Source organism: Pseudopodoces humilis, chromosome 2 (genome assembly GCF_049639895.1).
Source record: "Pseudopodoces humilis isolate 2021_Gansu_Grassland_sample_001 chromosome 2, ASM4963989v1, whole genome shotgun sequence".
Lineage (NCBI taxonomy): Eukaryota > Metazoa > Chordata > Aves > Passeriformes > Paridae > Pseudopodoces > Pseudopodoces humilis.
This window is the reverse complement of record NC_142201.1, coordinates 51,490,957-51,504,522: the sequence shown is the minus strand read 5'-3', so window position 1 is coordinate 51,504,522 and position 13,566 is coordinate 51,490,957. Positions and strand designations below refer to the sequence as shown.

General features: G+C 32.9%; 1 protein-coding gene across 2 annotated transcripts in view; it reads right to left on the bottom strand.

The window, feature by feature from the left end:
• Positions 1–1,761: 1,761 nt before the first annotated feature.
• Positions 1,762–13,566, bottom strand: part of KLHL1 (kelch like family member 1) — a 180,854-nt gene continuing 169,049 nt past the window's right edge. For both annotated transcript variants that reach the window (XM_005516413.3, XM_088051172.1), the window contains exons 9-11: positions 8,717–8,929; positions 4,885–5,056; positions 1,762–3,861 (exon numbers count right to left, since the gene is read on the bottom strand). In XM_005516413.3, the coding sequence (XP_005516470.2) occupies positions 3,802–3,861; positions 4,885–5,056; positions 8,717–8,929 (445 nt within the window). In that variant the 3' untranslated portion in view covers positions 1,762–3,801. The remainder of the gene's footprint in view (positions 3,862–4,884; positions 5,057–8,716; positions 8,930–13,566) is intronic.

The following is a 13,566-nucleotide window of genomic DNA, read 5'->3' as shown; positions in this document are numbered from 1 at the left end:
ATTTATCTTGTAAAATGGGTTTTTTAACACTGCACTATTTGTTGAAACACATCAAAAGTGTAATAAAAAAATTACGTATTTTTCTTGATTTTTTTCTATTGAGTTCAACTTGAATTATTCTATATTCATTCAGCTTCAGAATGTCTAGAAAAATATATTCTTGAACTTTAACCACCTAGCATTTTGAGAGATATTAAATCAGAAAGATTAATTATTTCAAAAACAGAGACATATTGTGCTATGGTATTTTTCTTTATTTTGTTTTTTTAGATAACCAATTAAAGCCCTGCGAAAAACCATAATTTCTTCTATGATTTCTTTAATATTTTTATTAATAAATATTAACTGCACTGCCACAGCTATATAAATTTCCTCTTCTGGGAAACCTGCTTATTTTGTCTTTTAGGAATTGCTTCTTAAAGCACCTCAAGGAGCAAATTTGGTCTGTTTGGATGAGGCCTTGAGAAACCTGGTTTAGTGGATGGTGTCCCTGCCCACAGCAGTGGAGTTGGAACCAGATTATCTCAATTCTGTGATTCCATTCTTTGTGCTATGAGTCTATGATTTCTTGGCCACAGTCCAAGAATGATCACTTTCTGACAGTATTGCTTTTTCTAACTTGTTATAAAAATCTGTATGGACTCATCCATTTAAAAATAACTTTTCTAGCATTCATATCCTTGGCCACCTTTCTATCTCAAAACCAGTGGCAGCAAAAAGGAAATTAATAAAATTTCTAATAAATCATTAATAAATTTAGAAAATGTGTCTTTTCAACACATTGAACAGAGAAATGCAAGATGTCTCCATAGTCCCAGAGGGCGTAAATGTGAATTACTTCAGAGGACTGTCATTTTAATTACTTTTACTTATGTTTGAGTTCAAAAGATGTTCATATATAAAAATAAACAGCAAAAAGATAAAAATAATCTAATTCTTATGTGTAAGTCCAGGTTATGTGAAACAGATATTTTAGTTAAACTGGCTGACATTCTAGTTAAAAAGTTGGAAAGACAGAGAAAAAGCTAACATTTTAGAACATAGAATATTGAACCAGACTATTAATAGAATATTAAATTAGACTACAAAACTAGAACATTAAACTCATAAACTTAAAACCAATTTTTTGAGGAATTTAGTCATTGATTTCACTGAAATTAATGTTTGTCACAGCTTTGATTTCTCTGTGATTTTTATACTTTGAAATCAAAGAGATTATGTGAGACAAAAGAAACCATGGTAGATCAACAAGATCACCTGTTTTTTAAAATTACTTTTCCTGTAGACTTATCATTGTTAAGCACAATTTAGTGCATCAGAAGTGATTTTAACTCTTATACATAAAAAATGGGTCTTAATGAACCACAGAAATCAAGACAACAATTATATAGTACTTGGATTTAAATATATTTCCTTTAAAAACAAAGGTAAAACTATTACTATTTTTGATTAAAGTAAACATCATGGGAAGGAAAAAAAAATAAATTCTTCATAAATTCTCTTTGGAAAAAATTTGTAGCAGTATTATAAAAATAATATGAAAGCAAATTTTGGTTCTTATTGTGGCTAGATTTTACATAATCAAAATAATACAAATACTAATTTTATTCTTTCAGAATAAGAGAAGTGGAATAGACTGAAAAATTCACATGAGAATCTTTTTGGTAAAACAAAAGCAAATTGAAAAAGAGGAAAATAAAATTGAGAATCAAAAATTAAATTGAGGATAAATGGAGGAAAATAATGATCAAGGCGCTTAAAACAAATTTGCCACAGAATAAAATTAATAGGAATAATCCAGTTTTGAAGATCAGTCTATAGGTAGAGAAATAATATTTCTATTATGTATGACTATAACGAAATCAAAAAGAAAATTCTGGGAATAGAATTAAAATTAAATTTCTAAATTCTTTAACTATCTCTGTAGGAGAACTGAATGCCTATTTAATTACAGTTATAATTCTAGAATCTTCATTTGGTCTCCAAAACTTGTGTTTATGTGAAGCAAAGTCTTGAGAGAGGTGACATTTTTTATTCAATAATTTGTTATAGTTGGAGAAAAATTCACATGCTTGTCTGTGCAAGACTAATTGCAATTCAAAAGGCAACTGGTTGTGGAAAATTAATATTGAAGTGTTTTCAGCTGATTCCAAATTAGGATGGAGGAATATTTAAAAGATTTTAATCTATATACTTAGGCTTCAGAATTGCAATTCAGCTTACATCAGTAAACAAAGACCTCCATGAATACTGATGCTGTTAGAAGGAAAGACACGTCTTCAAATCAAATGTCCCAAGATGGAAGCTCTATGTATTTTTTCATCTCAAACGATTGTAGATGTTTCCACTAAGAAAACTCATTTTAGTACAACCAGAATTTCTTCTTTGAATTGCTAGCAACAGAGGATTGTGAGGTTTCTGCTTTTGGGCCATGAAATATCTCCTATAGGATCAGCAAAGCTTTAGAGAAGTATATTTGGTGCCCTGTTCCCAGAAGCTGTGCATCCCTGAATAGCAGAATTTCATATTCCAGTAGCGGCCTTAGGTTCTAACTGATTCTGCTGAGCAGACAGAAAGCATCAGCATCAAATCTACTGCCAAAGCAAAAGCTCAAACTATCATTACTGGCAGAAATTATCAACCCTAAAGGGAAGCACAGATGACACTAGTATATTTACCATATGAACTTTGTTAGAGCAAATGATCTAATTTTCCTTATTCCACTTGCATTTATTCTGATTTCCTGACTTGAAATTATTCTCAGTCATAAGTGGAAAGTTATAATTTGGCAGCTCTAAATAGGCAAAACTGTGTATGTACAAGCATCAGAAAGAAATAAAATGTAGGATTTTTCTCCCTCTTGAAATGTTCAAAGAGGCTCTATAGACTGTTTTTGTCATGGTTTATCCATTAACATGGTGCAGTGAAATAAGGGGATAAATTTTCCAGCTTGTCATGAGCTTCCAACATGCAGTAGATGCATTAAACAATGAGGTTAGAGCCCACATGCTTAAATTGAATATAGGATTAAGAAAGAATTAGGTAACTGTTTCTTTGACTCCCATATTTGCAGCAAAGCCCCAGAATGGCCACAGGACTGCTTTATATATTAGTTGACTAAACACACAGGCTTCGCCCTTAACTGACTCATTTATAAGATGCACTAACACTGGTGAGGAGGTACAATCTGAAGTTACAAAAAAAGTCTACTTTTAGTTTTGTATTTCTTCCTACTCTTAGAGTCACAGCTCAGTCACTATGAATATCCAGACCATTTGACCTCTTCCTTTCAGTAGAGTCAAACTGCTCATTTAAATGAGAAGACCACGACCCATTTGAAGACAAGACCTGAACAGCAAAAAAATTATATTACTATCCACTTTTCCATTTTAAAAAAACACAGTTTAAAATTGATTAAATATATTTTCATGTTTCAGCAGTTCTCTTGCAGCCATGAAAACTGTTCTCATATTCCTTTCCACCCTTTATGCAGATTTCCCATGATTATCCAGTTCTCCAGGACACATTCATGAGAACAATACCTGAACTTACTACTCTACATTCACATATTTACGCCTACAATACTCTGAGGGCTTTTTTCTTGTTCACTGACAGTGAACGGTTTTATGATTTTTATAGGGCATAAATACTTAATCTTTGTCACTTCCAAACTTCTTCAAGTTTGTGATCAACTGAGTATTCACTGTGTAAATCCTTGTTCTTGTCACGTTATCATTCTCTTTGTCTCATAGAAAAATAATCATTTCACAGTCAGTAAAATCCTAAGCAGTGCTGACAAAGTCATGGTTGTTTGATGACTACAACACAGGCACCAGCTCTTCCAATATTTAAGGAAGCCATCTGCAGAGAAACAGACACAAATTAACTGAATAGGAACAAACCATGCAAAAGATTGCCAAACAGGAGCAAGCCATTGTCAAATGTCATTGTCTGAGCAAGCAGATTGTCAAAGTGCTGTGTCAACATTATTTTAAAATGGTCAAAACTAATGGGAGTATAAACTGCTAAAAATAAATAAACCCCACATTATGCTACTGTCATCATTTAAAATTGCTTACTAACACCTGACATCTTTAATTTGAAAGTGTGAGAACAGAAACCAGGAATTAATTTTAGAGCTGTCATCAATTTTGTGAACCATTGATGTGCAAGGGGTTTCTATATTCTGTAGGCTGTAGCTGATGGTTCCACTTTAGTCCTTGAGGAAAGGTGAAAGCTATCAATACAGAACTGTATGGTTCCGGTATTCCTAAACAGGTTCAGCTGTCCTTTATAATATGTTTGGCAATTTTAAACAGTTAAAACAAGGATTAAAACCTTTAATCCTTGGGGGACTGAATCTTGTTGAAACTATCACAGTAGAGTCAGCTTATATACATATGTATATAACAACACACTGTAATTAGTGGAACTGTATAAATCACAACATTGTTTACATCTCCTAACTAACTGTTAGGAGGTTATTAATGTTTATTAATGGTTTTCAACGTGAACTGGTGTTTTTGTGAAAAGAATCTTTCCAAATCAATTTCTTATCTCCTACAGAACATAATAAAAATTCTCTTCTCAGCACTTCATAGTAGGTTAAAAAAAATGGTCTTCACAATTTTAAAGCATTTGTGTCTACATTTAAGCTTGTCAACAGTTCTCTCTTGCAGTCAGAAGAAGAAATAGGCATTCTTGAGTATAATACATCTCACCTATTTTAAATGCTTATTTTAGGATAAGATCATGATTTCAAAGTATGCATCTCTCTGCCCTAAGTTTAAAGAAAACTTGGAATGGCTAATTCATACATATATGTGTGTATATGTGTGTGTGTGTGTGCGCGCACGTGCATATATAAAATAACTTTATAATTACCTGTGTCCACTCATTAGTTTGAGGGTCATATGCTTCCATAGTATTCAGGTATGACTGACCATCATAGCCACCTACTGCATATAATTTGTCACCAAGGAGACAAACACCAACAGCATCTCGAGGCATACTCAGTGGAGCCACCATTGTCCATGTATCAGTTTTTGGGTCATACCTGAGCAAAGAAAAATGAAATTGGGTATGTGGGGAGAAGACAAGCATCAGTTCATGTTGATTTTCACTTGAATATTGATCTTTTATTTTGTGGGGGGAAAAAACCCTTTAGTATCCTATCCAAAAAAGTTCTTCCTAAAAGCAAAAAGAAAAGATACAGATTTTTTGTGTTCCCAGATCAACCCTCTAAATGTTGATTAGAAACTTTAGTTCAGCTAACCTTCTAGAATAATCTAAGGTATTTGTAGGATACAGTGTCATGAAGAGATCTGAGGAAGATATATGAGTAATATCTGAATGGATGGGTGTATAATTTTTTTAAATATGTTATGTATACATTTAAAGTAGGGCATTTCCTGTAGAAAGCTAATCTTTAGATGTCAACTATTACTAAAACAGAATAGTGTATCACAATATAATAAATTTAATTTCATTTGTCCTTAAGCAAGTCTATTTTATGTAACACAATCACATGGTCAGTGAAGAAAATAAGACGTTTTAGTGTACAAATCCTTTGTCTGACTTTATTAATTTGCTTAAACATTTAAGTATTTTAGTAAGTCATATTATCAATAAGCAACTTGTCGGGGTACTATTTGAAGTCCTACATATTTGAACAATGAAATATATTATATATATATAAATTTTAATACAAGTGCTGAAACAGCAATGCTACAGTGTTTTGTTTCCAACAGCCTTTTGGTTCATAAGTATAACTTTTAAACTGGACAATAAAAGAGTTGTCTGTAACCTTGTTTATATTGTCCTTGAGAGGTAAATACATTTTAAGAAAAAATCTACTTGTCTGCTAGCTGCTAATCTGGCATTTGGGGGACTTCTCAGAAAGTAAGATATCAAATATCTAGATACATGATAAATATCTTTCCTAACTTTAGAGGAAAATACAGAAAAATATTGCTTGAATATGTGAAAGAGAAATGAACATGTAACAAGCCAAAAACAAAACCATTTAAAATAGATTTTTTTCAAAAATTGTGCAACTTTTTCAACAGTATCATATACCTCTAGCTGAATGAGCTTCCCATCCAATGAAATGCACCAGTGTGCATGATATCCCGGCTTGCCTAAAGGTAATAAATGTTTAATTGATTCCTTCATACACTGCTTTTAAATTGCAAGGACCAAGGTGTGGAGGTACAAAAGTTAAAGCTGGAAAACAGTACAACTGACATGGGACCTTTATTTTTTCTTTTTCTTTCAGTTAACAGGTATGCAAGGCTAAAATGAATCTTTATAACTCAATTCTGACAACAAAATAGAGCTGTACAAGAACCCTATTGGTTTTGTAATTTCCAGGAAAATACCTGAGATTTCTTACATCCTTTTTGCTGCTAAAAGCAACTGTATATGTCATCTTTACAATCACCAGGTATGCCCCAGGCTGAGCAGGGTTATGATAAAAGCTCCTGAATGTGGAAAGAAATCAATCTTGAATTCAAGGGGAGAAGAAGGGAAAAAAAATTATAGGCCAAATGACTATGTTTTTAGCATCTGTCAAATTTTGAGTATCATTTGAAAAAGAAAGCTGCTTTATGAAATCTGCCAAAATATCTTGAAAATTTTATAATTTTTTATGAAGAAAATAGTTGTTTTGCCTTTAAAAAGGAATAGAAGATTGTACTTTGCCAACCTGTGAAGAGGAGTGAACTATTACTTTATTTCAGAATGCTTGAATCCAGAGGAAATCCTTTAAAATTGCATCAATCTTAGAAGAGAGCAAACTGGAATTCCTAATTACTATTGAGCAGAATTATAGCAGTAACATTAAAAAACCATGTATCTGCTGCCACTATATTTGCATAATCTCAAAAATAAATTTTAAAATATTATGTCTGATTTGACATCAGTCTTCCAGGAGAAATTGGTACTAGAATAAAGCACATCCTACCAGGCTGCATCAGAATGAGAAAATGACTGAAGCAAACTCATTCCTGAAGAAGAGACTTAATTAAAAAGTAGGCCTTTCATATTTACAGAAAGAAAAACTTTCAGAGAGAGATAAAATAACTCAGACTAATACATCTCCTCATCACTTACTGTTCTTTGTTTTCCTAAGATATTGAGGGGCTTTTATTTTTTTAAAGTGATGCATTATATTGGAATAAAAACCCAGACACACTAGATCACATTCCAGCCATCATACAAACTAATCAACCACTGCAAGGGCCATGAGAGTTTTTCCACATTTCAGTGGAGTCCACCAGTTAATTCACATTCAGTCACTGCAAGTCTTACAAGTTCTCGTTTGTTAGTCCCAACTTTCAGTCTCAAAGCTGACTGTTGATGAAGTACATTATCCACACCTTTTGCTATCAGTGGAAAAAATATCTAGACAGGGGACACTAAATATTGTCATTCTAATACCAATACATAAACCAGCATAAGGATAGGCTTAGCTCATTTTTGCAGTCTCCCTTGTGAAGGACAAGCATGATGAGATATGGTTCATCTTCAACACCAGAAGGGCTTTCTTCTCAGAGAATGGAAAATGAAAGAAAAGCTCTCATGCGTACCAATAAGCAGAAGCTGAAAAGATCTCATTAAGACTGTAACTAGTAGGCTTAATATAAATTTATTTCTTTGCAAATTCTTTTTACTGTTCCTTATAAAAAGAGGTTTACAAGCATAGCCCCTGTAAGTACAGGCATCATGGGATTTCCCTAATCAACTGTTCCTCTGCTGGAGATGAGAAGTATTTGGCAGTCTATGATCTTTGCTTACATGCAGTAGGGATGGCAATGAGTCTAGTATTGAGCAAAATCATATGGATAACATAATGAGTTTTAGCTTATAATTTTTCAATTAAATATTGAATACCAAACTGGATTCAGCAGAATCCAGTTTAATTAACCCCATCAGAAAATAAATAACAAAATAAATCTTTCCCAGCTTATATGTTAAGATAAACCAACTACTTAAACATATCTCCTTTAGCTTTTGCAATCTATATATATTTGGAGTGAATATTTTCCTTGTTCTATTTTACAGCAATCAGAAAAAAAAAAAGTCAAACATTCATGTAACATTTGAAGAATACATTTAAAGTGAATGCTATAATCATTTCATCTGTGCTGTACTGTCCCACTTGAATTCTTGAATTTGTAGAAAATCTACTTGCAAAATTCAAGGTACTGTAAATATTGTGTTTAAGGTTTATATTAACACATTAGAAAGTGGCAATTTTGCTAAAGGAAACAACATATTGTGCTGTGAATATCCATCATGTAAACAGTTTTTTATTTCTTCTTTAATTAGCTATGATTTTAGAGTTAGAAAATACTTCTAAACAAAATTCAATTTTGTGTTCTAAAATTATTTCTAGGAAAAAAATTTATCTCTACAATTTTTGCTTTGTGACACTGCAATGTACAATATAGTGTCCTAAAATTATGTAAATGGGACGTAAAAAGAGTGGATTTTTGTGTTTGTGGTAATATATAATAGTACTGTGAATAAAAAGGGATGACAAAAAGTTTCGAAGAGATTGTCTTTCACAGACCTTTACAGAATTTTTCAAGTAAGTACTAAGGAGACATTTGTAGGCTTAAGAACATCTGTTTAATTTTACCATCCCTAAGCTAAGAAAATAATGCTACCAGATATTATTTTGCATTTAAGAAATGCATGTATAATTTGATACCTTTCCACATAGTCCAGCAGTCGGGAACAGTGATTAGAAGCCGGAGCATCATGACCTCCTACGGCATAAAGAAAGCCATCGCAGGTAGCCACTCCTACACCTCCTCTTCTCTTACACATAGGAGCACACATATTCCATTTATTTGTGTGAGGATCATAATATTCCATTGAACTCAAACATGAACTTCCATCCCGACCTCCAACTGAATATAACCTATGAAAGTCCACACAAATAAAAATGTTGATAAAACAAGAACTCAGATTTGCAGAAGTAAAAATGAGTATCTGTTTTTTTATCTGACATCAGAAAATAGAAAAAACCAAAATATATAATATTTTTAAATCATGTGAGTCTCATACAGTGAACAAAAACAGATATTTTCAATGTTATTACCAAACTCACATGCTATTTAGTGCTTTGTCCACCTGAAGAGAAAGGAAGATGTTTCTTTCTGCTAACAAATATTTTCATTATTTCATTACTGCACATACAGTTAAAAGCACCACAAATGACACACAGGTTTGTCTCTATAGGTTTAAAAATCATATAAGCAGGGTTGCTGTCTAAGATCATCAGAGATGGAACTGGAAGTGCAACCTTATAACTGGTAATCCAGCCAAATAAGAAATATGCAATCCATTTATTATAGTTTCTCTGTGTTTTTGCTGTGCATCGAAGTATTAAGAAGCACAAACAATATGGAAAATTCGATCAGATATTCAACAAATTCCACATAAAGATGTATCAATGAGAACACATGTTCAGCATGAATTTTACACGTAGAATATAGTAGAGATCAAATATGAAACGTATAGCAGATAGGACTGTCATGTCATGTTTTAAACATGGATTTTTCAGAAGTACTACCTCAGTTTCAAGGCTCTTGTTATGCTGAAGAAAATTCTTACCCACACTAACAGTAACATGTCTACTTTGCAAGAAAATTATAACCCCCAAGCACAGTGTGTTGTTTTTCTTCATCAGAATGTTTTATGAAGATAGAGTTATGTTGGAAAGTCATGGACAACTTCTGAAGAGTATTTTAAACTTGAAATGATAAAAATGTGGTTTAACAAAAAAAGAAGTTGTGTTTGCATGTATAGTGTACAAGAAAGATTGTTTCATTCTACTCTTTATAACTGGTCCCAGGAGGAAATAGTTCTGATTGTTCTTTCCCCCTAATACCATGCTGCATTCGTTCTGTATGAATCTTTTTGCAGTCTGTTGCCTTTTATACAGTGCCTGGAGATTAACTAATAGAAACACAGGCTATTTTAAAGTCCAACCACTAAGCAATTTTGGATGTGAAAGCTGTCTCTGTAAAGCAATTACTCATTTGGAAGCTTTTACTGTCCTAAGCACTCCATGAATTCAGAACCATTTAAATGTGCATTTGCCATTACATTTCATTGGTATGGATGCTGATGAATAAGGAAGTGCTGTACAACCACTAAATATGTCACTGAAGCCTGAGAACTCTTTGGTAGTGCCTGAGACACACACCTGTGCTCTGACTAAAGCACCCAGGAGAATCCATACTCCTTTATGAGAGGTACTAAAGCAAACACACACATTTTACAACTATTTCTTTGGACCCAGACCTAGTATATTTAACTTTATTTATGATTATCAGATATATGCAGATGAAATCAATATTAAGGCACCCAATTGTGTTAATCTGTGGATGTCTACAGCGTCTACCTTCCTGTTATGCTCTGAGCAGTCAGCTGAGCCTAAAGAACAGCAAATAAGCAAATAAAAAATATTTAAATGTGTGAAAAAAACACAGTAATATAAATGAAATATAAATATTTACATATAGGTGTCTGCAAGGATGTTATCCTTATTTTCAAAGATGTGACTTGGTTCAGCTACCCACAGTTAGTGATAAAACATTTTTTGTGACATTTAAGTTATGCTGACATTCCTTCCAGCCTGAGAGATATGGAAAATAGTACAGTAGAAAAACCAGTAGAAAAAACCATGACTGCTGGTGCCCTGAAGCAATTTAAATGTCAATAGACAACTACATCTCAGTAAGTGAATTGATCCCCAAAATTATAAACCATGATTAACACTTCTGAGATTTTCAAATATATTTCTAAGTAGACATTTGGACATGTAAACACTGAACACCATTTTAAAAACGCAAAAGAACCAACACTTCTGCAGACTTGGGTGCAAATGATCTTGTGAACCCCTAGTCAAAATCTCCACTGCTTTGAATTTCTTCTGGCATGAAAAGTTCTTATTTATTCTATTGTCTTTCAACTGAAATAAATCAATAAGCTCGTATTTGCACACTGAGAGTAAAACATACTTTCTCATTCCTCTATTGCATTAAGACACCTAATAAAATAAAGCTGAAGGCACTCTTGAGTTGCTGGTAAAAAGACAGCAAATGCTGTTCATAAGTAGCTGACAAAACTTCCGGCCAGTGATTGGGACCACCTAGTCTGTTGCTAAAATGCTGTCTGCTATTCAAAATAAAATTAATTTTCAAAATCTTACTTGGAAAACAACATTTTAGAGTTTGATTGTGTTTCTATCTCTTTTCTCAAAGGAACCATTAATATTTTTTTTTTAAATTTCACAAAGGAGAAATAAAAATAGTTCAGACAAGTAAAAGTTGTAAATAAAGTAATTGCTTTAAAGCTCTGATTGTGGCTGAGCTTGAACAACTCAGTCATAAATTGCTTCCAGTCTTCAAATTTCCAAATCCATGTTCACAAAGGCCCAAAATAACTGGGGAACAACTCTGCAACAAGCACGGAATATTCAGGATACTGTATAGCTATATGAAACTTTTGAAATACTTATAATTAAAGTTATTTAGTAGTCTTAATTTGTTTTTAGAGCTTAGGGTCCTATTTTATTAGATGATTTCAAATTAAACAAGTTTTTCAGCTTTGTCTAGCTTGGCAAAAGTTTGTAATAAAATATCTATAGGGAAAAATATAACGTATTTCTCTGAATTAGCTTAATTACTCTTCATGGTATATCCCATCAAAACTGGAATTATTATAAAAATAATAATCATATATCTCTGCTTAAAGAGAGAGATCAACAAGGAACAGAAAACATCCAGTACTGAGCACTTTTATCTCCACAGTGAAAGTTCTGCCTGTGGAGATATTATAGATTTCTATTCCTAAATGGTCTACATTTCAGCTGATTCAGACATTGTGCATGGATATGAAATTAGGCCAAGCTCAGCCTCTTCCGTCTTTTCAGGGTTTTGTCACTTCTTTCACATTCATATATATATATAACTGTATGTATAATTGGCTAGAAAAATGAAGTAGAGGTTTCAAAGTAGGAAACATTAGGAGAAATCATGACCAGCTGGATAAAAAGCATTTATCTCAGTTCTGTCACTACAAACCTTTGATAACTACTCAGAAATGCCAGTTTTAAATTCGATTTGACAAGCCAGCCTCAAAAGACCAGGCTGCCTTTGATGTGAGGTGGGTATGGCTTGTGAAACCAGTTGAATCAGGTCCTTGCCGCATTTCTTAATGAGGTTTTTCCTTTCAAAATTTTTTCACTATGAATATCAAAGACATTATCCAGTCTTTTGCTTAGGCCCTTTTGTACCCTTTTCTGGCCTTTCAGTGTGTCTGAAAGAGCAGCAGAGAATTACTCTGGCACAAAAGATATCTCCTTGGTAGAACTGAGGGATAGTAATAATTTTCATTGGTGCTGGACTACTTTATTGCTGCATCAGTCCATACCTGGCCTAGGACTCAGACTGTAGGAGAGGAGAGATATTTATCCATGCTTCCTTGATAAGCCAATGTAGTTCACTGGCAAAAGTTGAAAATCCAATAATTTTGTGAATGGAAAGCATTAATGAAATCTTATTTCTGTGTGTCATTTGAAAGGACATTTCATGTATTTGTAATGCAGTAGTGAAGTAAATTAAAAATAGATTTGACCCCCCCCAAACTGGAAAAATATATAGTCCTAGAGTAATTCCTGGAATTAAATCAGTACTAACTACTGGTAAATTAAATGGTGGTTCTGAGAACTAATGGCTGGTGATCCTAATCCTAATCTAATCCTGATCTAATGGCTGGTGTTTCTGAGCACGATGGGGAGCTGGAACTAGATGATCTTTGAGGTCCCTTCCAACCCAAGCCATTCTATGATTCTGTGACAAAATATTGAGAGAGAAACACCCTTTGCATGGCTAATATTGCTGTGAATAAGCTTGACGTCCTACACTGGAAATTACAGTTTCCTAATAGAAAGAACTTGTTTCAAGTGATTTTAATTGTAATCAGAATTATATGGGCTACATTCTCTGTTCAAGACCATTGACTCAATGCAGATTCCACCAGTTAAAAAACATTCTTTATCAGACCATAAAGTAGGTGAGGCAAAATAATCATTGTAAATTAATCAATGACTACAGGATGTGCATGATGCCTTTTATTTGATCTATTATTAAAAACACACAGTGAACACATCATTAAACAAGAATTTTCAGTGAATCTATAGAAATAATTTGTGCTAGACTGAGATAATGTTTATGACACTTTTTTCTTCGTGAGTTTAATAATTTTAGACCATACAGTTGTTCCATTTTCTTATCCCAGTATCCAAATATTTTATGATTTTTACTAAAACATTTTAAAATATCTACACTTTTTTGTAGTTTCCACAGCTGAGGAAGAATAATTTCAATATGTGTCTCATTTCCCTTATAGCAGAAATAAATGTTTTTCTGAAAAAAAGTTTGATTTAAACCAGAGGTTAATAAATAGCATATTTATAAAACAGAAGCAGAATAAAAGCAGTCATAAAAGAACATGAAATAACTTCTCAGGATTCAAATTAATTTATAA